Source organism: Diceros bicornis, chromosome 32 (assembly GCF_020826845.1).
Source record: "Diceros bicornis minor isolate mBicDic1 chromosome 32, mDicBic1.mat.cur, whole genome shotgun sequence".
Lineage (NCBI taxonomy): Eukaryota > Metazoa > Chordata > Mammalia > Perissodactyla > Rhinocerotidae > Diceros > Diceros bicornis.
The window spans coordinates 10,207,171-10,227,144 of record NC_080771.1 but is presented as its reverse complement, the minus strand read 5'-3'; the positions used below and the strand labels follow the sequence as shown (position 1 = coordinate 10,227,144).

Sequence of the window (19,974 nt, the reverse complement as noted above, 5' to 3'; positions counted from 1 at the left end):
CTCCGCACTCCAGGCGGTCCCAAAGCGTGGGTCGCCCCAAAGGAAGGATCATTGTCGCTCACAGGGAGACTTAGATGACACAGTGAGAAGGGGGTTGTTTCCCTTCCAACATCCCTAACAATTCCGTGGCGTTTAGTGTGTGCCTCTCGATGTTTTCATCACTTTTTATCTTTGTACCCTCACAACAAGCTGCAAGGAAAATCTCTGTATTCAGGAGCCCATTTTACTTCTAGGACAACTCGGCACGTGGAGTGCTAGTGACCTGCCCAAAATCACACAGCTGGGACCTGAATCCAGTGAGCCTGCCGAGGGAAAGGGAAGGTCCCTGCCAAGCCGGCCTCTGGTCTGGCTCTGTCCACAACACTCTCTCCTCTGGAAACTTCTGAAGAAGAGCAAGCTGCCAGCTGAACCGTGGGCAGCAAGAAAAGTGATCCCTAAGCGAAAACTCTGTGCAATTTTCTGGCTATCTTTTTTGTCTGGAATAAGGCTGGTTCTCACTTTAAGTGGTGATAAAGAGTTTGCTTTTCACGCAAATACATGAAAGAAGATAGGAATCAATCAAAGTACAATCTTAAATAAAATGTAGTTAGGTGGTAGAAGAAATGGCAGGTTTCTTTCAGTGACTGAGAAGGCACAGAGCCTGTTCCTCATGGCCTCATGTCCCTGGTGCCCATCACGGATCTGTGTGAAGTGTGAAGGACTCTCTCTGATCCACAGGTCACATCCTCATGTGGTTGACAGGACACACAGCCCTGTACGCCTCTCAGCCCTGGCTGATTTGTCTAGAGCTAAATAAATATCCCCTACGCTGTGCACAGTAATAATAATAGCTGATATCCTAGCCCACTCACCACATGCCAGGCCCCTTGCTAAGTTCTTTTCTTGTCCTGACTCATTTCATCCTCTAAGCCGTATGCTTTTCCGTCTTTTGCCCCTTTGACAGTGGAGGAGACTGGGCCACAGACAGGTTATGTCACGGGGCTGTGAGTGACCCAGGTGAGGCTGGCACTCATGCAGGGTGACTGCAGCATTGTGCCCTCCCCTCCACCCTACCTCTGGACTTCACATGAAAGACGGGGACACTGAAGACCTGGCCCAGAGGCTGAGTGGGCAGAGCCCTGAGCTGGCAGGGGGATCCCTGTGCATAGCTCTGTGACCTCTCTGGGTTCCAGTTTCTCATCTCTCACCCAATGGCAAAGTGAGTCCATCTCTAAGAGTCCTTCCAGCTTTGAACTGGGACAGGCACGATGTAGCGTCCAGGGACATCATGATCTGCCAGCCGTGGCCGGGGGTGAGGCCAGCTGTAGCATAGGTTCATTCATATGTTTCTTTTCCAGCTGTGTGACCTTGGGCAGGTGGCTTACCCTCTCTGGAAGATGGCACTCCCACTCCAGCCCTTCCTATTTGCTGTCTCCTTCACTGGAGCGTGTGAAAACCAAAAGACATGAAGTGTCAGAAAGGCTTTCGTGTCTGTCCAAATCCTGTGGCAGCGTCTTGTCCCAGTGGGCTAATTGCAGGTCGTCCACCGTCCCCCTGGCACTGGATCATTCAATTAACAATCCCACCCTTACCCTCTAACCCAGAGTCATGCTTCCACACCAATGAGCCTTTCCCCAAAGCTTCTTGCGATTCAACAGGATTCTGACTCTAAGAAAGTAACTGTGAGGATAATGAACACAATGGACGCTGTGCATGAAGCCCTAGCTAGGAGCCAGGATACTGTGTCATTTAATCCCTCACATTGACATATCATCTCATTTTAACATATTAGGAAACGGAAGGTCAGAGTGTTTGAGGGACTTCCTCAGGTCCCTTGGCCAGGAAGTGGCCTAGGGGCCTGTGAACCAGGACTACCTGACACCCAAACCCAAGGACTATGCACAGGCTGGCTTCTAAAAATGCCCTCTTCACACAGGGCACCCGTGGGCAAGGGAGGTCCTGACTCGTGGGCCACGTGACTCGTCTTTCTCTTTGATTGAGCATCGCATAGCAGGTCCCTCCACAAATAGCCAGGGAGGGGGACTAACCATTGGCATGAATTACAAATCGCTCAGCCTCTCACTCCTGCCTAATAAACACCACCAAGCCCTGCAAACCGCAGGACCATCATTCTGCCTGGGCAGACATGAGGTCCTTCCTCTGGACCCAGTTCTCAGGGGCACTCCCTCTTGCTGAGAACTGGCTGGGCACTTGCCTCCAAATCTCCGGTCCCTTGGCCAGTTTCAAGGAGCCAAGGATGGGTTTGGAAGGAGGGGCAGGGTTCAGCCTGACCCAGGGAGGAGCTTCCAAAGACTCGTAGCCGAACACCACAGGGAGCTCTCAGGGGTAGCAGGTGTCCTGTCCGGGGCACTGGGCAAGCCAAGAGTGCTGGTCCCCTGTGGGGACAGTGGGGGCAGTGGTGCTCGAGGTGTGCATGGTCCACACCCGGGGGCGTCTGTGAAGTGTTTCCAGTGCTCGAAGCACACCTTCGATGACATGGCAGCGTTGTTTGGTTTCATTGAGGTAACATTCATTTATAACATTATATGAATTTGTGTGTCTTTTTTCTGAGCAGCGTTTTTAAAGCTCTAATTTTCTTCTTTGTTCTTCGTATATTCGTTGAAATGCTGTGTGTTGAATCTAAAAATAGGTTTCCTATATTGTGTACTTTCCAAGTTATTCTTAGTAGTTCATTTTATTTATCAATGTCTAAATCTCTGTTAGAAAATATAAAGAGGCCCTTTAACACAGTGTTTTAGAAGCAGGCCCAGTGTAGAAGTCTACCAAGTGGGGAGTTTAATTCCACCCACTCTGAGGACATTGGAAGCCTGACATCTCCCAGGACTTAAGTGTGTCAGGGGATCCCCAGCGAGTGAAAAGGGGGAAGAAACGGAGAAGTTTCTATGCCCTCAATACTTACAGTGAGAGCAGAGGGGAACCTCTGTCTGCCCCGAGCCCCTCTGTCACCGCTTTCATTTTCAGCTGAGAAACTGAAGCTCAGAGAGGGATCCTGACTTGCTTCAGACACTCGGTTTGTTAGGGGCCAGGATTTGGGTCCAGAACCCAGGTCTCTGCACTTCCCGTCCAACCCCCTACCCCAGCCGTGATGGGTATGAAGTCCCTTATTTCCAAGACACACAGAGGAAAACAGAGCCAGAATACAGTCAACAACTTTTATGAGATTCACAGATTTTTATGGAAACAAGAATGTTGTACAAGGTCAGGTTTGTTTCACAAAACGTTTAAACCTTGGGGGAGTACGTGTTTGTATTTGCGTGTGTACGCGTTGCTCTGTTTCTGTCAGGAGCAGGCTCTCCCCCACGTCAGGCGCAGCAGCTGCACTTGTCGGATGCCCCTTTGCAGATGCAGGTCTGGGCACACCTGGCACAGCCCACGGGGCAGCAGGAGCAGCAGCCTGGGGAAGACAGGGCAGAGGGAGGGGTCAGAGCAGACATTACCCTGACCCTCCCTTCCCACAGCAGGCCTGGCACAAGCTCCAGCCTCCGAGGACCCTAAGTTTAGGATGGCATGCTGTGTCACCACGCACTTTGTAGAACCTTTGGAAAAGGTCCTAGCCCCTAGGGAAAGGCTGCCCTGCCCCATCAGAGTCCAGGACAGGCCGGAATGTGTGGAGAGACAGTGACAGCATCCAAGGAGGAAAGAAGGCCAGCACCCCACCTCCGAGAATCATTAAATCAAGTGAGGAAAGTCTTCAAGATCTGAAAATGGGCAGACTCCTGCCAGAGCAGCTCCCAGGAGGGCCAAGGAAGCTCTGGGCTGCCTGGGCAGGACAGGGCTGCACCAGCAGCTCAGAGAAACCACACATGGTCACCAAGTTCACATGCATAAAGTGCTCGGGACACTGGAGGGTTCAGAAGGCTTCTTCAGGAGACCAGAGACCTAGGTTCTAGTCTGGCTCCGTCCTTGACACTATTGGGTGACCACTCTGGGTTCAGTTTCCCCACTCCAGAATGAGACGTGGGGACTCAACCATCTGTATGGCTCCTGCAGCTCTGATTCTGACTCAGGTGCTGAGGGACGGGGATGGAGGGAAGAAGGGTCATCGGCCTGCTCCTGCCTGCTGAGCTCCGGGCTCCCTCCGCTGACTCAGCACAGCCCCCAGATCCCAGAGAAGGCCCCACACTCACTCCTCTTGCAGGAGGCACATTTGCACTCTTTGCATTTGCAGGAGCCAGCGCAGGTGCAGGAGCCACCTGCAAGGAAGGGGAAGCCAGGCGGTGAGCAGGGAGGGTGATGCAGGAGAGACAGCAGCAGGTCCCCAAACACTCCCCGCGCCCTCCTCTGTCAGGGCCCAGCACTGGGAGCTCCTGTCCCACTCAGGGCAGACGGAGAGAAGCCCCAGCTTCTCTCTTCTGCTGCTGGGAAAGGTAGGTCCTCTCCTGATTGGACTCCACAAGGAAGGTCCCGGGCTAAAGATCCGGCCCGAGAGACTGGGGCTGGGGCCAGGGCCTTAGGTCCCGAGCCCCGAAGAGGAAATGTCCCAGCTCCCACCAAGTCCTGGCAGCTCTGAGGCCTGCACAGAGCGCTGGCTCCCAGTCCGGCAGCCCTCTGACCAACTAGGTGACCTCGAGAAGGGCAGCCTTGAGCCTCAGTAGCCTTCAATGGAAAACAGAGGCCAAGGAAGGCTGGAAATGCTCTCAGGAGCTTGGCCAGGCTGAAACACAAGACGTGCTAACTAAAAGAGTCCACTTCAGCTCCAACTCGAGACACTCCCTCCTCCAGCCCAGGGATGCTCTGTCCTATGCCTGGGAAAGGGGCCTCCTAAGGCCCAGAGCCCAGTGTCCCTTACCTATGGGGCAGGAGCAGTTGGGGTCCATTTCGAGCTGAGGCGAGGCCGGAGGTCCGAACCTGGTGATGAAAATGCACTTGGGCTGCTGGAAAGCGTGGTGGCGCCTAGACAGCCTGCCTGCTCCCTTTCTAGCCAGGAGAGGCGGCCCGAGCGCAAAGGCCACGCCCGGCTCCTTGCAGCCCGCCCCGCGGAGGCCGCGCGGCCCGCAGCGCCCCCGGCTGGCCTGGGCTGTGCGCACCGGGTCGGGCGCAGGGTCCCCGGAGCCCAGCGGGGCCCGGGGCGCAGCGCGGGAGCGGGCCCTTTGGCTCCAGATCCGTGGAGGGGCTTGTGTGCCGGGCGCCACACGGTGTCCTAGACTCCTTTGTCGCCAATTTTCCGGAGGTGCCGCCACCCCTGCCCCTACGTGTTCCTGGAACTGAGATCTTGAGTTCTCGCCCGGCGTCCCCGCCCCGCCCCGCCCCGCCCCCAGTTCCTTGTCCTCAGGTTCGCCCTTTTTCGGAGCCCCTGTGCAACCGCAGGCTCCTGCTCAAGTCTCTGGGTTGTCTGGAGCCGGCGAGTTGTGTGCAGAGACTGGAGGTGGATGTGACAACTGCCCCCACCCCACCGCACCCCCGAGGCATTACCTGTCCTGGTCCCCACCAGAGTCCTTAGGCCCCATTACCCCTGGACACAGCCACGCGGCCAGCACAGGCCTCTGCCTCCCTCCCTTCTTTCCCTTCTCCACCATTGAAGGGATGGGTCGGCACGTTTGTCGGGGGTCTCCTTTGCTTCAACTCCCCAGGGGCTCTCCTAAGCGGAGCCGGTGAACCCTCCTCCAGGAGGGAGGTTCCCCAAGCGTAGGATGCCCCCGGGAAAGGGGTCATTTTAGGTGGTGGGTAGACCAGGGCATTCAAGAACCAAGCCAGGAGAGTGGGTGTTTCTCTCTCTGTCTTCCTGACAATCCCCTCACGTGGAGCCTGTGCCAGCCCTGGTTTCACCACTTTCCCCCTTTCAACCCCAACAACAGCCCTAAAGGGAAATACTAGGCAGAAGCCCATTTCCCAAAGGCAAAACTCCACACAGCACAGACCCATGGTCACAGAGCTGGGAAGTGGTGCCCAGGGTCTGATTCCAGTCAGGAGCCACGGGGAAGAGAGAGTCCCTGAGGAAGCTTCTCTCTGGCCCAGAGATGCGTCTTCAGCAGCTCCCCACTGCCTCAGGATCAATCCTGGGAGGGACAGAAGTGATGAGAAAGGAATGTGATGTGATTCTCTGACTCCCTTCTGTGTCTGGAAGTCAACTGGGGACACGTGACACAGACCATGGGGCAGCAGGAACAGCAGCCTGGGGAAGAGAGGGCAGAGTGAGGGGTCAGACCGGAAATTACTGGGATCTCCTTTCCCAACAGCAGGCCTGGCACAAGCTCTACCCCCAGCCTCTCGGGACCCTGAGTTTAGGGTGGCATGCTCTGTCTGGAGACAATTGATACTACCTTTGGAAAATGTCCTACCCACAAGAAAAGGCTGTTTTGCCCTATCTGAGACTAAGACAGGGCAGAAAGCCTGAGGAGGCAGTGACAGGGCCCTGGGGCTAATGGAAGACAAGACCCCAAAACTATAAAATGAAGTGAGGCAAGTGCTCAAGGTCAGAGAGGGGCAAACTCCTGCCAGAGCAGCTCCCAGGAGGGCCGGGGAGCTCTGGGCTGCTTGGACGGACAGGGCTGCACCGGCAGGTCAGAGAAACCACACCACGCTCACTAGTTCATGTCCATAGAGCGCTTCAGCCCCTGAGAGCATTAAGGATGCTGCCTCGGGAGCCAGGAGACCCGGTTCCAGTAGCAGGTCTGTGCTGGACTGGTGGTCACTTGTCCGGGCCTCATTCCTCGTTATGGAATGAAAGTGGGGCTCAACCATCTTTATAGCTCTTTAGGCTCTGGCCCTGAATCAATTGCTGAGCGAAGTGGACGCCAGCAAGCAGGCTCCCTGGCCCGCTCCTGCCTGCTGAGCTCTGGGTGCTGTCTCTGACTCAGCCCGGCCCCCAGACCCCTAGAAGGGCCCACACTCACTCCTCTTGCAGGAGGCACATTTGCACTCTTTGCATTTGCAGGAGCCAGGGCAGGTGCAGGATTCACCTGCAAGGAAGAGAAAGCCGGGCAGTGAGGACTGGGGTGAGGCAGGAGATAACAGCAGTGGGCCCACAGATGCTTCCTGCTCAGGGCGGGGTCAGACCGGGGAGCTCCTGTCCCACTCAGGGCCGGGGGAAGCCTCACCCTGCCTTCTCTCCCCACAGGCCAGGATGGGCAGATGCTCTCCCGTTCTGACCCCACAGGGCCTTACGGCTGAGCCCAGAAGAGGCAATGTCCCCTGCCTCCCAGCCAGCACAGGCAACTCAGACGCCTGGACAGAGCCCTGGGGCTGGGCACACAAGCCCCCTGACCGCCTGGGTGATGTGGAGCAGGGCAGCCTTGAGCCTCAGGCCTCTCCCCTCTGACATGCAAGCTGCTGGGAGGATGGAAGTGCGCTAAAGGGCCATTTAGGCGCCAGGTCAGGCTGAAAGCACAGACGTGCAAACTGAAGGAGTCCACCTCAGCTCAAACTCCAAACACTCCCTCCTCGAACCCCAAGGACACTGTCCCCTGCCTGAGAAAGGGGCGTCCTAGGCCCAGAGCTAGCGGGGAATATGCACTTTGGCTGGTGGAAGGCGTGGCGGCACGTAGAAGCCCGCCAACTCACTTTCCAGCCAGAGGATGGGCCCGGGCGCAAAGGCCCCGCCCCGCTCCTTGCAGCCCGTCCCGCGGAGGCCGCGCGGCCCGCAGCGCCCCCGGCTGGGCTGGGCTGTGCGCACCGGGCCGGGTGCAGGATCCTCGAGCGCAGCAGGGCTCCGTGTGCACTGTGGGGGCTACCCCTTTGGCGCTCATTGGCATGGAGGGTCTTGTGTTCGGGCTGGCGCTTTGTCCCAGCCTCCTCCTCGCCCCCTCCCAATTTTCCCGAGGTGGCAGCCAATCCCGCCCCCGAAGGTTCCTGGAATTCATCTCCTGAGTCCCCGCCGTCTTCCGCACCCCCCCACCCCCCCACCCCCAGCCCCAGCGCGATTGTCCTCAGGTTCGGCCTTTCCCGGAGCCCGTGTGCAACCCTAGGCTCGCGCTCACGTCCTTGACTTGGCTGGAGCCAGAGAGCGACACGAGGGAGTTGTGTGCCGAGGACCAGCCACAATGCGACTCTCGCCTACCACCCCCATTTCTTCTCCCTGTCCCCACATAGGTCTTCAGCCGCTTTTCTCTTGTCCACTGCATCAGGGCTGACAGACCTCTGTCTCCTTCCTTCCTTCCAGTCCCCACCTGAAGACGTTTGTGGGCACGTGTCCGAGTCCTTTCCATAAAAATCTCTAGCGCTCCCCACAGCCTACCAGTACTCTGCACTCCAGGCGGTCCCAAAGCGTGGGTCGCCCCAAAGGAAGGATCATTGTCGCTCACAGGGAGACTTAGATAACACAGTGAGAAGGGGGTTGTTTCCCTTCCAACATCCCTAACAATTCCGTGGCGTTTAGTGTGTGCCTCTCGATGTTTTCATCACTTTTTATCTTTGTACCCTCACAACAAGCTGCAAGGAAAATCTCTGTATTCAGGAGCCCATTTTACTTCTAGGACAACTCGGCACCTGGAGTCCTAATGACCTGCCCAAAATCACACAGCTGGGACCTGAATCCAGTGAGCCTGCCGAGGGAAAGGGAAGGTCCCTGCCAAGCCGGCCTCTGGTCTGGCTCTGTCCACAACACTCTCTCCTCCGGAAACCTCTGAAGAAGAGCAAGCTGCCAGCTGAACCGTGGGCAGCAAGAAAAGTGATCCCTAAGCAAAAACTCTGTGCAATTTTCTGGTTCTCTTCTTTGTCTGGAATAAAGCTGATTCTCACTTTCAGTGGTGATAAAGAGTTTTCTTTTCATGCAAATACATGAAAGAAGATAGGAATCAATCAAAGTACAATCTTAAATAAAATGTAGTTAGGTGGTAGAAGAAATGGCAGGTTTCTTTCAGTGACTGAGAAGGCACAGAGCCTGTTCCTCATGGCCTCATGTCCCTGGTGCCCATCACGGATCTGTGTGAAGTGTGAAGGACTCTCTCTGATCCACAGGTCACATCTTCATGTGGTTGACAGGACACACAGCCCTGTACGCCTCTCAGCCCTGGCTGATTTGTCTAGAGCTAAATAAATATCCCCTACGCTGTGCACAGTAATAATAATAGCTGATATCCTAGCCCACTCACCACATGCCAGGCCCCTTGCTAAGTTCTTTTCTTGTCCTGACTCATTTCATCCTCTAAGCCGTATGCTTTTCCGTCTTTTGCCCCTTTGACAGTGGAGGAGACTGAGCCACAGACAGGTTATGTCACGGGGCTGTGAGTGACCCAGGCGAGGTTGGCACTCATGCAGGGTGACTGCAGCATTGTGCCCTCCCCTCCACCCTACCTCCGGACTTCACATGAAAGACGGGGACACTGAACACCTGGCCCAGAGGCTGAGTGGGCAGAGCCCTGAGCTGGCAGGGGGATCCCTGTGCATAGCTCTGTGACCTCTCTGGGCTCCAGTTTCTCATCTGGGTGCTCGAGGTGTGCGTGGTCCACACCCGGGGACGTCTGTGAAGTGTTTCCAGTGCTCGAAGCACACCTTCGATGACATGGCAGCGTTGTTTGGTTTCATTGAGGTAACATTCATTTATAACATTATATGAATTTGTGTGTCTTTTTTCTGAGCAGCGTTTTTAAGACTCTAATTTTCTTCTTTGTTCTTCATATATTCGTTGAAATGCTGTGTGTTGAATCTAAAAATGGGTTTTCTATATTGTGTACTTTCCAAGTTATTCTTAGTAGTTCATTTTATTTATCAATGTCTAAATCTCTGTTAGAAAATATAAAGAGGCCCTTTAACACAGTGTTTTAGAAGCAGGCCCAGTGTAGAAGTCTACCAAGTGGGGAGTTTAATTCCACCCACTCTGAGGACTTTGGAAGCTTGACATCTCCCAGGACTGAAGTTTGTCAGAGGATCCCCAGTGAGTGAAAAGGGGGAAGAAACGGAGAAATTTCTATGCCCTCAATACTTACAGTGAGAGCAGAGGGGAACCTGTGTCTGCCCCGAGCACTTCTGTCACCGCTTTCATTTTCAGCTGAGGAACTGAAGCTCAGAGAGGGATCCTGACTTGCTTTGGACACTTGGTTTGTTAGGGGCCAGGATTTGGGTCCAGAACCCAGGTCTCTGCACTTCCCGTCCAACCCCCAACCCCAGCAGTGATGGGTGTGAAGTCCCTTATTTCCAAGACACACAGAGGAAAACAGAGCCAGAATACAGTCAACAACTTTTATGAGATTCACAGATTTTTATGGAAACAAGAATGTTGTACAATGTCAGGTTTGTTTCACAAAACGTTTAAACCTTGGGGGTGTACGTGTTTGTATTTGCGTGTGTACGCGTTGCTCTGTTTCTGTCAGGAGCAGGCTCTCCCCCACGTCAGGCGCAGCAGCTGCACTTGTCCGATGCCCCTTTGCAGATGCAGGTCTGGGCACACCTGGCACAGCCCACGGGGCAGCAGGAGCAGCAGCCTGGGGAAGACAGGGCAGAGGGAGGGGTCAGAGCAGACATTACCCTGACCCTCCCTTCCCACAGCAGGCCTGGCACAAGCTCCAGCCTCTGAGGACCCTAAGTTTAGGATGGCATGCTGTGTCCCCACGCATTTTGTAGAACCTTTGGAAAAGGTCCCAGCCCCTAGGGAAAGGCTGCCCTGCCCCATCGGAGCCCAGAACAGGCCGGAATGTGTGGAGAGACAGTGACAGCATCCAAGGAGGAAAGAAGGCCAGCACCCCACCTCCGAGAATCATTAAATCAAGTGAGGAAAGTCTTCAAGATCTGAAAATGGGCAGACCCCTGCCAGAGCAGCTCCCAGGAGGGCTAGGGAAGCTCTGGGCTGCCTGGACAGGACAGGGCTGCATCAGCAGCTCAGAGAAACCACACGTGGTCACCAAGTTCACGTGCATAAAGTGTTCGGGACACTGGGGGGTTCAGAAGGCTTCTTCAGGAGACCAGAGATCTAGCTTCATGTCTGGCTCCGTCCTTGACACTATTGGGTGACCTCTCTGGGTTCAGTTTCCCCACGCCAGAATGAGAGGTTGGGACTCAACCACCTGTATGGCTATTGCAGCTCTAAATCTGACTCAGGTGCTGAGGGACGGGGATGGAGGGAAGAGGGGTCATCGGCCTGCTCCTGTCTGCTGAGCTCCGGGCTCCCTCCGCTGACTCAGCTCAGCCCTCAGATCCCAGAGAAGGCCCCACACTCACTCCTCTTGCAGGAGGCACATTTGCACTCTTTGCATTTGCAGGAACCAGCGCAGGTGCAGGAGCCACCTGCAAGGAAGGGGAAGCCAGGTGGTGAGCAGGGAGGGTGATGCACGAGAGACAGCAGCGGGTCCGCAAACACTCCCCGCGCCCTCCTCTGTCAGGGCCCAGCACTGGGAGCTCCTGTCCCACTCAGGGCAGACGGAGAGAAGCCCCAGCTTCTCTCTTCTGCTGCTGGGAAAGGTAGGTCCTCTCCTGATTGGACTCCACAAGGAAGGTCCCGGGCTAAAGATCCAGCCCGAGAGACTGGGGCTGGGGCCAGGGCTTTAGGTCCCGAGCCCCGAAGAGGAAATGTCCCAGCTCCCACCAAGTCCTGGCAGCTCTGAGGCCTGCACAGAGCGCTGGCTCCCAGTCCGGCAGCCCTCTGACCAACTAGGTGACCTCGAGAAGGGCAGCCTTGAGCCTCAGTAGCCTTCAATGGAAAACAGAGGCCAAGGAAGGCTGGAAATGCTCTCAGGAGCTTGGCCAGGCTGAAACACAAGACGTGCTATAACTAAAGGAGTCCACTTCAGCTCCAACTCGAGACACTCCCTCCTCCAGCCCAAGGATGCTCTGTCCTATGCCTGGGGAAGGGGCCTCCTAAGGCCCAGAGCCCAGTGTCCCTTACCTGTGGGGCAGGAGCAGTTGAGGTCCATTTCGAGCTGAGGCGAGGCCAGAGGTCCGAACCTGGTGATGAAAATGCACTTGGGCTGCTGGAAAGCGTGGTGGCGCCTAGACAGCCTGCCTGCTCCCTTTCTAGCCAGGAGAGGCGGCCCGGGCTCAAAGGCCACGCCCCGCTCCTTGCAGCCCGCCCCGCGGAGGCCGCGCGGCCCGCAGCGCCCCCGGCTGGGCTGGGCTGTGCGCGCCGGGCCTGGCGCAGGATCCCCGGAGCCCAGCTGGGCCCGGGGCGCAGCGAGGGAGCGGGCCCTTTGGCCCCAGATCCGTGGAGGGGTTTGTGTGCCGGGCGGCACACGGTGTCCTAGCCTCCTTTGTCGCCAATTTTCCGGAGGGGCCGCCACCCCTGCCCCTACGTGTGCCTGGAACTGAGACCCTGAGTCCTCGCCTGGCGTCCCCGCCCCGCCACCAGTGCCTTGTCCTCAGGTTCACCCTTTCCCGGAGCCCCTGTGCAACTGCTCAAGTCTCTGGGTTGTCTGGAACCAGGGAGTTGTGTGCAGAGACTGGAGGTGGATGTGAAAACTGTCCCCACCCCACCGCACCCCCGAGGCATTGCCTGTCCTGGTCCCCACCAGGGTCCTTAGGCCCCATTACTCCTGGACACAGCCACGCGGCCAGCACAGGCCTCTGCCTCCCTCCCTTCCTTCCCTTCTCCACCACTGAAGGGATGGGTGGGCATGTTTGCCCGGGTTCTCCTTTGCCTCAACTCCCCAGGGGCTCTCCTTAGCGCAGCCGGTGAACCCTCCTCCAGGAGGGATGTTCCCTAAGCGTGGGATGCCCCCGGGAAAGGGGTCATTTTAGGTGGTGGGCAGACCAGGGCATTCAAGAACCAAGCCAGGAGAGTGGGTGTTTCCCTCTCTGTCTTCCTGTCAATCCCCTCACGTGGAGCCTGTGCCAGCCCTGGTTTCACCACTTTCCCCCTTTCAACCCCAACAACAGCCCTAAAGGGAAATACTAGGCAGAAGCCCATTTCCCAAAGGCAAAACTCCACACAGCACAGACCCATGGTCACAGAGCTGGGAAGTGGTGCCCAGGGTCTGATTCCAGTCAGGAGCCACGGGGAAGAGAGAGTCCCTGAGGAAGCTTCTCTCTGGCCCAGAGATGCGTCTTCAGCAGCTCCCCACTGCCTCAGGATCAATCCTGGGAGGGACAGAAGTGATGAGAAAGGAATGTGATGTGATTCTCTGACTCCCTTCTGTGTCTGGAAGTCAACTGGGGACACGTGACACAGACCATGGGGCAGCAGGAACAGCAGCCTGGGGAAGAGAGGGCAGAGTGAGGGGTCAGACTGGAAATTACCGGGATCTCCTTTCCCAACAGCAGGCCTGGCACAAGCTCTACCCCCAGCCTCTCGGGAGCCTGAGTTTAGGGTGGCATGCTCTGTCTGGAGACAATTGATACTACCTTTGGAAAATGTCCTACCCACAAGAAAAGGCTGTTTTGCCCTATCTGAGACTAAGACAGGGCAGAAAGCCTGAGGAGGCAGTGACAGGGCCCTGGGGCTAATGGAAGACAAGACCCCAAAACTATAAAATGAAGTGAGGCAAGTGCTCAAGGTCAGAGAGGGGCAAACTCCTGCCAGAGCAGCTCCCAGGAGGGCCGGGGAGCTCTGGGCTGCTTGGACGGACAGGGCTGCACCGGCAGGTCAGAGAAACCACACCACGCTCACTAGTTCATGTCCATAGAGTGCTTCAGCCCCTGAGAGCATGAAGAAAGCTGCCTTGGGAGCCAGGAGACCCAGTTCCAGTACCAGGTCGTTGCCGGACTGGTGGTCACTTGTCTGGGCCTCATTCCTCGTTATGGAATGAAAGTGGGGCTCAACCATCTTTATAGCTCTTTAGGCTCTGGCCCTGAATCAATTGCTGAGCGAAATGGACGCCAGCAAGCGGGCTCCCTGGCCCGCTCCTGCCTGCTGAGCTCTGGGTGCTGTCTCTGACTCAGCCGGGCCCCCAGACCCCCAGAAGGGCCCACACTCACTCCTCTTGCAGGAGGCACATTTGCAGTCTTTGCATTTGCAGGAGCCAGGGCAGGTGTAGGATTCACCTGCAAGGAAGAGAAAGCTGGGCAGTGAGGACTGGGGTGAGGCAGGAGATAACAGCAGTGGGCCCACAGATGCTTCCTGCTCAGGGCGGGGTCAGACCGGGGAGCTCCTGTCCCACTCAGGGCCGGGGGAAGCCTCACCCCGCCTTCTCTCCCCACAGGCCAGGATGGGCAGATGCTCTCCTGTTCTGACCCCACAGGGCCTTACGGCTGAGCCCAGAAGAGGCAATGTCCCCTGCCTCCCAGCCAGCACAGGCAACTCAGACGCCTGGACAGAGCCCTGGGGCTGGGCACACAAGCCCCCTGACCGCCTGGGTGATGTGGAGCAGGGCAGCCTTGAGCCTCAGGCCTCTCCCCTCTGACATGCAAGCTGCTGGCAGGATGGAAGTGCGCTAAAGGGCCATTTAGGCGCCAGGTCAGGCTGAAAGCACAGACGTGCAAACTGAAGGAGTCACCTCAGCTCAAACTCCAAACACTCCCTCCTCGAACCCCAGGGACACTGTCCCCTGCCTGCGAACGGGGCATCCTAGGCCCAGAGCTAGTGGGGAATATGCACTTTGGCTGGCGGAAGGCGTGGCGGCGCCTAGAAGCCCGCCAACTCACTTTCTAGCCAGAGGATGGGCCCGGGCGCAAAGGCCCCGCCCCGCTCCTTGCAGCCCGTCCCGCGGAGGCCGCGCGGCCCGCAGCGCCCCCGGCTGGGCTGGGCTGTGCGCACCGGGCCGGGTGCAGGATCCCCGAGCGCAGCAGGCCCCGGGGCGCAGCGCGGGAGCGGGCCCTTTGGCGCCCGATCGCGTGGAGGGGCTTGTGTGCCGGGCGGCACACGGTGTCCCAACCTCCTTTGTCGCCCATTTTCCGGAGGGGCCGCCACCCCCGCCCCCACGTGTGCCTGGAATTCAGACCCTGACTCTTCGCCTGGCATCCCCGCCCCGCCCCCAGTGCCTTGTCCCCAGGTTCGCCCTTTCCCGGAGCCCCTGTGCAACCGCAGGCTCCTGCTCAAGTCTCTGGCTTCAACTCCCCAGGGGCTCTCCTAAGCGCAGCCGGTGAACCCTCCTCCAGGAGGGAGGTTCCCTAAGCGTGGGATGGCCCCAGGAAAGGGGTCATTTTAGGTGGTGGGCAGACCAGGGCATTCAAGAACCAAGCCAGGAGAGTGGGTGTTTCCCTCTCTGTCTTCCTGACAATCCCCTCACGTGGAGCCTGTGCCAGCCCTGGTTTCACCACTTTCCCCCTTTGAACCCCAACAACAGCCCTAAAGGGAAATACTAGGCAGAAGCCCATTTCCCAAAGGCAAAACTCCACACAGCACAGACCCATGGTCACAGAGCTGGAAAGTGGTGCCCAGGGTCTGATTCCAGTCAGGTGCCACGGGGAAGAGAGAGTCCCTGAGGAAGCTTCTCTCTGGCCCAGAGGTGCGTCTTCAGCAGCTCCCCACTGCCTCAGGATCAATCCTGGGAGGGACAGAAGTGATGCGAAAGGAATGTGATGTGATTCTCTGGCTCCCTTCTGTGTCTGGACGTCAACCAATTCTCCTTTTCAGTAGTGCCAAAGACTTTGCTTGTCGTAAATGTATCTGAGAAAACACGAATCAGTCAAAAAACAAAATGTGAAGCAAAATGCTGGTACAGGTGACAGCAGAAAGAGCAGGCATCTTTCTGTCTCTGTTTTGAAGACACGGACTGTCTTGCTCATGGCTTCCTATCCCTAGTCCCCCTGCCGTGGGGAGAGAGGATGACCCTCTCTGGGCAACGGGTCACCTGCTCCCTCGTTTGATGAGGGCTACACAGGACACACAGCCGGGACAGCAGGCCAGGTTTACTTGTCTTGAAGTAGAAAAATCTCTCCTACACTGTAAATGATAACAGTGAAATAATGGCTAATAGTTTAGATTACTCACCGTGTGCCAGGCATCATTCTAGGTTTTTTGCATGTATTCAATCATTTCATCCTAAGAGCCAGATGCCATGCCATTGCGCTTTTTACAGCAGAGGAGACTGAACCCCAGAGAGGTTCCGTCACCGGGCTAAAAGTGACACCGGCCGGGTTGGTACCCATGCAGGCTGGCTGCAGCATCGTGCCCTCTCCCACCAACCTCCACCACGACTTCACGTGACAGATGCAGACGCTGAACACCCAGCCCAGAGGCAGCACTGGGAAGAGCATGGAGCCAGCAGTCCGATCCCCTTGCATAGCTCTGTCACCTCTCTGGGCCTCGGTTTCCCATCTCTGAAGCCGGGAGCACAACTGGACTATCTCAGAGAAGCCTTCCAGCTCTGACTAATGAGAGGCAGGATTTATTATCCAGTCACACCACGATCAGCCACCTGTGGCCAGCTGTGGGATGGGTTCAGACCTCTGACTATGATTTGTGTGACCTCAGGCAGGTTGCTTAACCTCTCTGGAAGTTGGCACAGTCACTCCAGCCCCTGGATGCTCACTCTTTCCCTGGTTCCTGGTGCAGATGAATCGAGGTGAAGGGTAGGGAAGGCTCTCCTGTCTGTGGAATTGCTGTGGCAGCCTCTTGTCCCAAGGGGCTTCTCGCAGGTCGTCCACTCCCACTGCCACTGGATTTCCAATCCTATGCTTAACCCCCAACCAAGAGTCACGCTTCCACACCAATGAACCTTTTCCCAAGAGGGCTTGCTGGGAATCAGCAGGATTGTACCTCCAAGAAAGTCGCTGTGAACAGAATGATCAGAATGGACGCTGTTTATGAAGCCCCAGCTAGAGCCAGGATACCGGCTCATTGACTCCTCCCCAGTCCGGTATAATCTCCTTTTTACAGATGAGGAAACGGAGGCTCACAGAGATTGAGCAACTGGCCCAGGTCCCATGGGCAGGAAGTGGCATAGGACTTTCTGTGGAGCTGGACTACCTGAACCAACACCCATGGGCTTTGCGCCCAGGCCACGTCTCCTGGCTAGAAAGGGAGCAGGCAGGTGCCTAGGGGCCACCACGCCTTCCAGCAGCCCAAGTGCATCTTCGTCACCAGGTTCGGACCTCTGGCCTCGCCTCAGCTCGAAATGGACCCCAACGGCTCCTGCCCCACACGTAAGGGACACTGGGCTCTGGGCCTTAGGAGGCCCCTTCCCCAGGCATAGGACAGAGCATCCTTGGGCTGGAGGAGAGAGTGTTTCGAGTTGGAGCTGAAGTGGACTCCTTTAGTTAGCACGTCTTGTGTTTCAGCCTGGCCAAGCTCCTGAGAGCATTTCCAGCCTTCCTTGGCCTCTGTTTTCCATTGAAGGCTACTGAGGCTCAAGGCTGCCCTTCTCGAGGTCACCTAGTTGGTCAGAGGGCTGCCGGACTGGGAGCCAGCACTCTGTGCAGGCCTCAGAGCTGCCAGGACTTGGTGGGAGCTGGGACATTTCCTCTTCGGGGCTCGGGACCTAAGGCCCTGGCCCCAGCCCCAGTCTCTCGGGCTGGATCTTTAGCCCGGGACCTTCCTTGTGGAGTCCAATCAGGAGAGGACCTACCTTTCCAGCAGCAGAAGAGAGAAGCTGGGGCTTCTCTCCGTCTGCCCTGAGTGGGACAGGAGCTCCCAGTGCTGGGCCCTGACAGAGGAGGGCGCGGGGAGTGTTTGCGGACCCGCTGCTGTCTCTCTTGCATCACCCTCCCTGCTCACCGCCTGGCTTCCCCTTCCTTGCAGGTGGCTCCTGCACCTGCGCTGGTTCCTGCAAATGCAAAGAGTGCAAATGTGCCTCCTGCAAGAGGAGTGAGTGTGGGGCCTTCTCTGGGATCTGGGGGCTGAGCTGAGTCAGCAGAGGGAGCCCGGAGCTCAGCAGACAGGAGCAGGCCAATGACCCCTCTTCCCTCCATCCCCGTCCCTCAGCACCTGAGTCAGAATCAGAGCTGCAGGAGCCATACAGGTGGTTGAATCCCCACGTCTCATTCTGGAGTGGGGAAACTGAACCCAGAGAGGCCACCCAATAGTGTCATAGATGGAGCCAGACAAGAACCTAGGTCTCTGGTCCCCTGAAGAAGCCTTCTGAACCCTCCAGTGTCCTGAGCACTTTATGCACGTGAACTTGGTGACCACGTGTGGTTTCTCTGACCTGCTGGTGCAGCCCTGTTCTGTCCAGGCAGCCCAGAGTTTCCCTGGCCCTCCTGGGAGCTGTTCTGACAGGGATCTGCCCATTCTCAGATCTTGAAGACTTTCCTCACTTGATTTTATGATTTTCGGAGGTGGGGTGCTGGCCTTCTTTCCTCCTTGGATGCTGTCACTGTCTCTCCACACATTCCAGCCTGTCCTGGACTCTGATGGGGCAGGGCAGCCTTTCTCTAGGGGCTGGGACCTTTTCCAAAGGTTCTACCAATTGCGTGGGGACACAGCATGGCATCCTAATCTCAGGGTCTTCAGAGGCTGGAGGTTGTGCCTGGCCTGCTGTTGGGAATGGAGGGTCAGGGTAATGTCTGCTCTGACCCCTCCCTCTGCCCTGTCTTCCCCAGGCTGCTGCTCCTGCTGCCCCGTGGGCTGTGCCAGGTGTGCCCAGACCTGCATCTGCAAAGGGGCATCAGAGAAGTGCAGCTGCTGCGCCTCCCGTGGGGGAGAGCCTGCCCCCACCCCGTTGTCCTCAGGTTCACCTTTTCCTGGAGCCCTGTGCAACGCCTGCCTGGTGGTCCGGTCCCTGGCTTGGTGGAGAGTGGGGCAGCGACACAAAGGAGTTGTGGGCAGGAGACCAGCCACCATGTGACCGTCGCCTCCCAGCCCCATTTCTTCTCCCTGTCCGCACACGGGCTGCAGCTGCTTCTCTTCTGTCCACTACAGCAGTGCAGACAGACCTCCACCTCCTCCCTCCTTCCAGTCCCCACCTGACGAGATTTTCGGGCACATTTGTCCGGGTCCTTTCCATAAATCTCTCTAGTGCTCCCAAAGCCTGCTGGTACTCCCAGTCCAGATGGTTCCCAAAGCTTGGGACACCTTAAAGAAGGTATCATCGTAGATGAGAGGGAGACCTGACCTCGATAACAGCAAGAAAAGGGGTTGTTTCCCTTCCAACATCCCTAACAATGACGCTGAGGGTGAAGGAGTTAAAGTTGCCCTGGATTAGGATGAAACTGCCCCCCGCCTGACTAAGCATCTTGCAGGAGCATTCAGAAGCTAAAATGACTGATTGTAAACTTTAGCCCGTCAAAGACTAAGAATCCACTGCGTGCAACACATAGAACAAACAGTCGTGCCTGTGCGGAGGACTCTTAGAACTTCAACCCCAAGGCCACGTGCTCCCCCTCCCCCACCTAAAACCCTTACGTGTAGGTTTTCGAAGAGTTCAGGATTACAGTGTTAGCTGCCTGTTCTCCTTGTTCAGCGCTTGCAAGAAGATTCCTACTTTCTTTCCTACACCCAGTGTCAGAGAGTGGCTTGCTGTGTGACCTGTGAGCAAACTCACTTCAGGTTCGGTATCAAATTTGGCGATCCCGATGTGACATAGTCTCCAGTGGACGTCTTGCCTGTGGCACGCTGGCCTCTGGCCAAGAGCCCCGCTTGGAGCTGTCCTGCAGCTGCCTGAGCCCTTGTCTCTCGGACAGCCCCGAGCGGCTGGCTGCTGACCAGATGTCATTTGCCCAGGGCCCTTTTGTGTTTGGTGGAGGAAGAAGCTAGCTTCAGGACTCGGGAAGGTGTCACTTGTAAGTAGTGAGCAGTGTTTGTTTTTGTCTTTGCGCTAACCCTTCCAACAGGACTGGCCGGAAGTAATGGGTAATCAGAGCTCTAGTACACTTGCAACCCTTGGTCTGCATTTGTTTTGGTTTGCAATGGTGGTCCCTTAGTGGAGTTTCCTCGTTGTAACTGACTGAAGTCTTAGTTTTACTTTCATTTGTTTACCTCTGCTTCAGGGTTTTTGTTCCAGGTTACTGGAGTTTGTTTGGGAGGGGAGCCCTGATGTGTTGAAAGGACTAGAGATTTTTCACTCACAGAGGAACACTTTGGCCCCATTTGTTTTGTATGTGTGTGTGCATGTGTGTGTATGGTGCCATCATGGGAAACTCAGATTCCGTTCCCAGTGGCAGCCCTCTAGGTTGCATATTGCAAAATTGGAATGGTTCAGTTATGAACCTATGTTAAAGAAAAAAAAGCCAGGAGGCAGAAATCACAATGAGAAATCTAACCAACAGTCATTTAAGCAAACTGTTAGGGTACTA

The 19,974-nt window shown here is 56.4% G+C and overlaps 3 protein-coding genes across 3 annotated transcripts; 1 reads left to right on the top strand and 2 right to left on the bottom strand.

Moving 5' to 3' along the window:
• Positions 1–3,138: 3,138 nt before the first annotated feature.
• On the bottom strand, positions 3,139–4,904 carry LOC131396020 (metallothionein-1A-like). The gene is made up of 3 exons (XM_058527859.1): positions 4,790–4,904; positions 4,128–4,193; positions 3,139–3,394 (listed from the first exon to the last, which is right to left on the bottom strand). Exons 1-3 carry the CDS (start codon positions 4,815–4,817, stop codon positions 3,303–3,305), a joined length of 186 nt encoding a protein of 61 aa, XP_058383842.1. The 5' UTR covers positions 4,818–4,904; the 3' UTR covers positions 3,139–3,302.
• Positions 4,905–10,110: 5,206 nt separating this feature from the next.
• On the bottom strand, positions 10,111–11,860 carry LOC131396019 (metallothionein-1A-like). The gene is made up of 3 exons (XM_058527858.1): positions 11,756–11,860; positions 11,092–11,157; positions 10,111–10,358 (listed from the first exon to the last, which is right to left on the bottom strand). The coding sequence occupies exons 1-3, from the start codon at positions 11,781–11,783 to the stop codon at positions 10,267–10,269; spliced, it is 186 nt and encodes a 61-aa protein (XP_058383841.1). The 5' UTR covers positions 11,784–11,860; the 3' UTR covers positions 10,111–10,266.
• Positions 11,861–16,785: 4,925 nt separating this feature from the next.
• LOC131395933 (metallothionein-1E-like) lies at positions 16,786–18,527 on the top strand. The gene is made up of 3 exons (XM_058527706.1): positions 16,786–16,887; positions 17,483–17,548; positions 18,283–18,527. The coding sequence occupies exons 1-3, from the start codon at positions 16,860–16,862 to the stop codon at positions 18,525–18,527; spliced, it is 339 nt and encodes a 112-aa protein (XP_058383689.1). The 5' UTR covers positions 16,786–16,859.
• Positions 18,528–19,974: the final 1,447 nt, after the last annotated feature.

Excerpts from the sequence above, each read along its gene's own strand:
- LOC131396019 (XM_058527858.1), bottom strand. The coding sequence starts at position 11,783 with ATGGACCTCAACTGCTCCTGCCCCACAG. Across the intron at positions 11,158-11,755 it reads CAACTGCTCCTGCCCCACAG|GTGGCTCCTGCACCTGCGCT; the intron begins GTAAGGGACACT and ends CCTTCCTTGCAG. Across the intron at positions 10,359-11,091 it reads ATGTGCCTCCTGCAAGAGGA|GCTGCTGCTCCTGCTGCCCC; the intron begins GTGAGTGTGGGG and ends TGTCTTCCCCAG.
- LOC131396020 (XM_058527859.1), bottom strand. The coding sequence starts at position 4,817 with ATGGACCCCAACTGCTCCTGCCCCATAG. Across the intron at positions 4,194-4,789 it reads CAACTGCTCCTGCCCCATAG|GTGGCTCCTGCACCTGCGCT; the intron begins GTAAGGGACACT and ends CCTTCCTTGCAG. Across the intron at positions 3,395-4,127 it reads ATGTGCCTCCTGCAAGAGGA|GCTGCTGCTCCTGCTGCCCC; the intron begins GTGAGTGTGGGG and ends TGTCTTCCCCAG.
- LOC131395933 (XM_058527706.1), top strand. The coding sequence starts at position 16,860 with ATGGACCCCAACGGCTCCTGCCCCACAC. Across the intron at positions 16,888-17,482 it reads CAACGGCTCCTGCCCCACAC|GTGGCTCCTGCACCTGCGCT; the intron begins GTAAGGGACACT and ends CCTTCCTTGCAG. Across the intron at positions 17,549-18,282 it reads ATGTGCCTCCTGCAAGAGGA|GCTGCTGCTCCTGCTGCCCC; the intron begins GTGAGTGTGGGG and ends TGTCTTCCCCAG.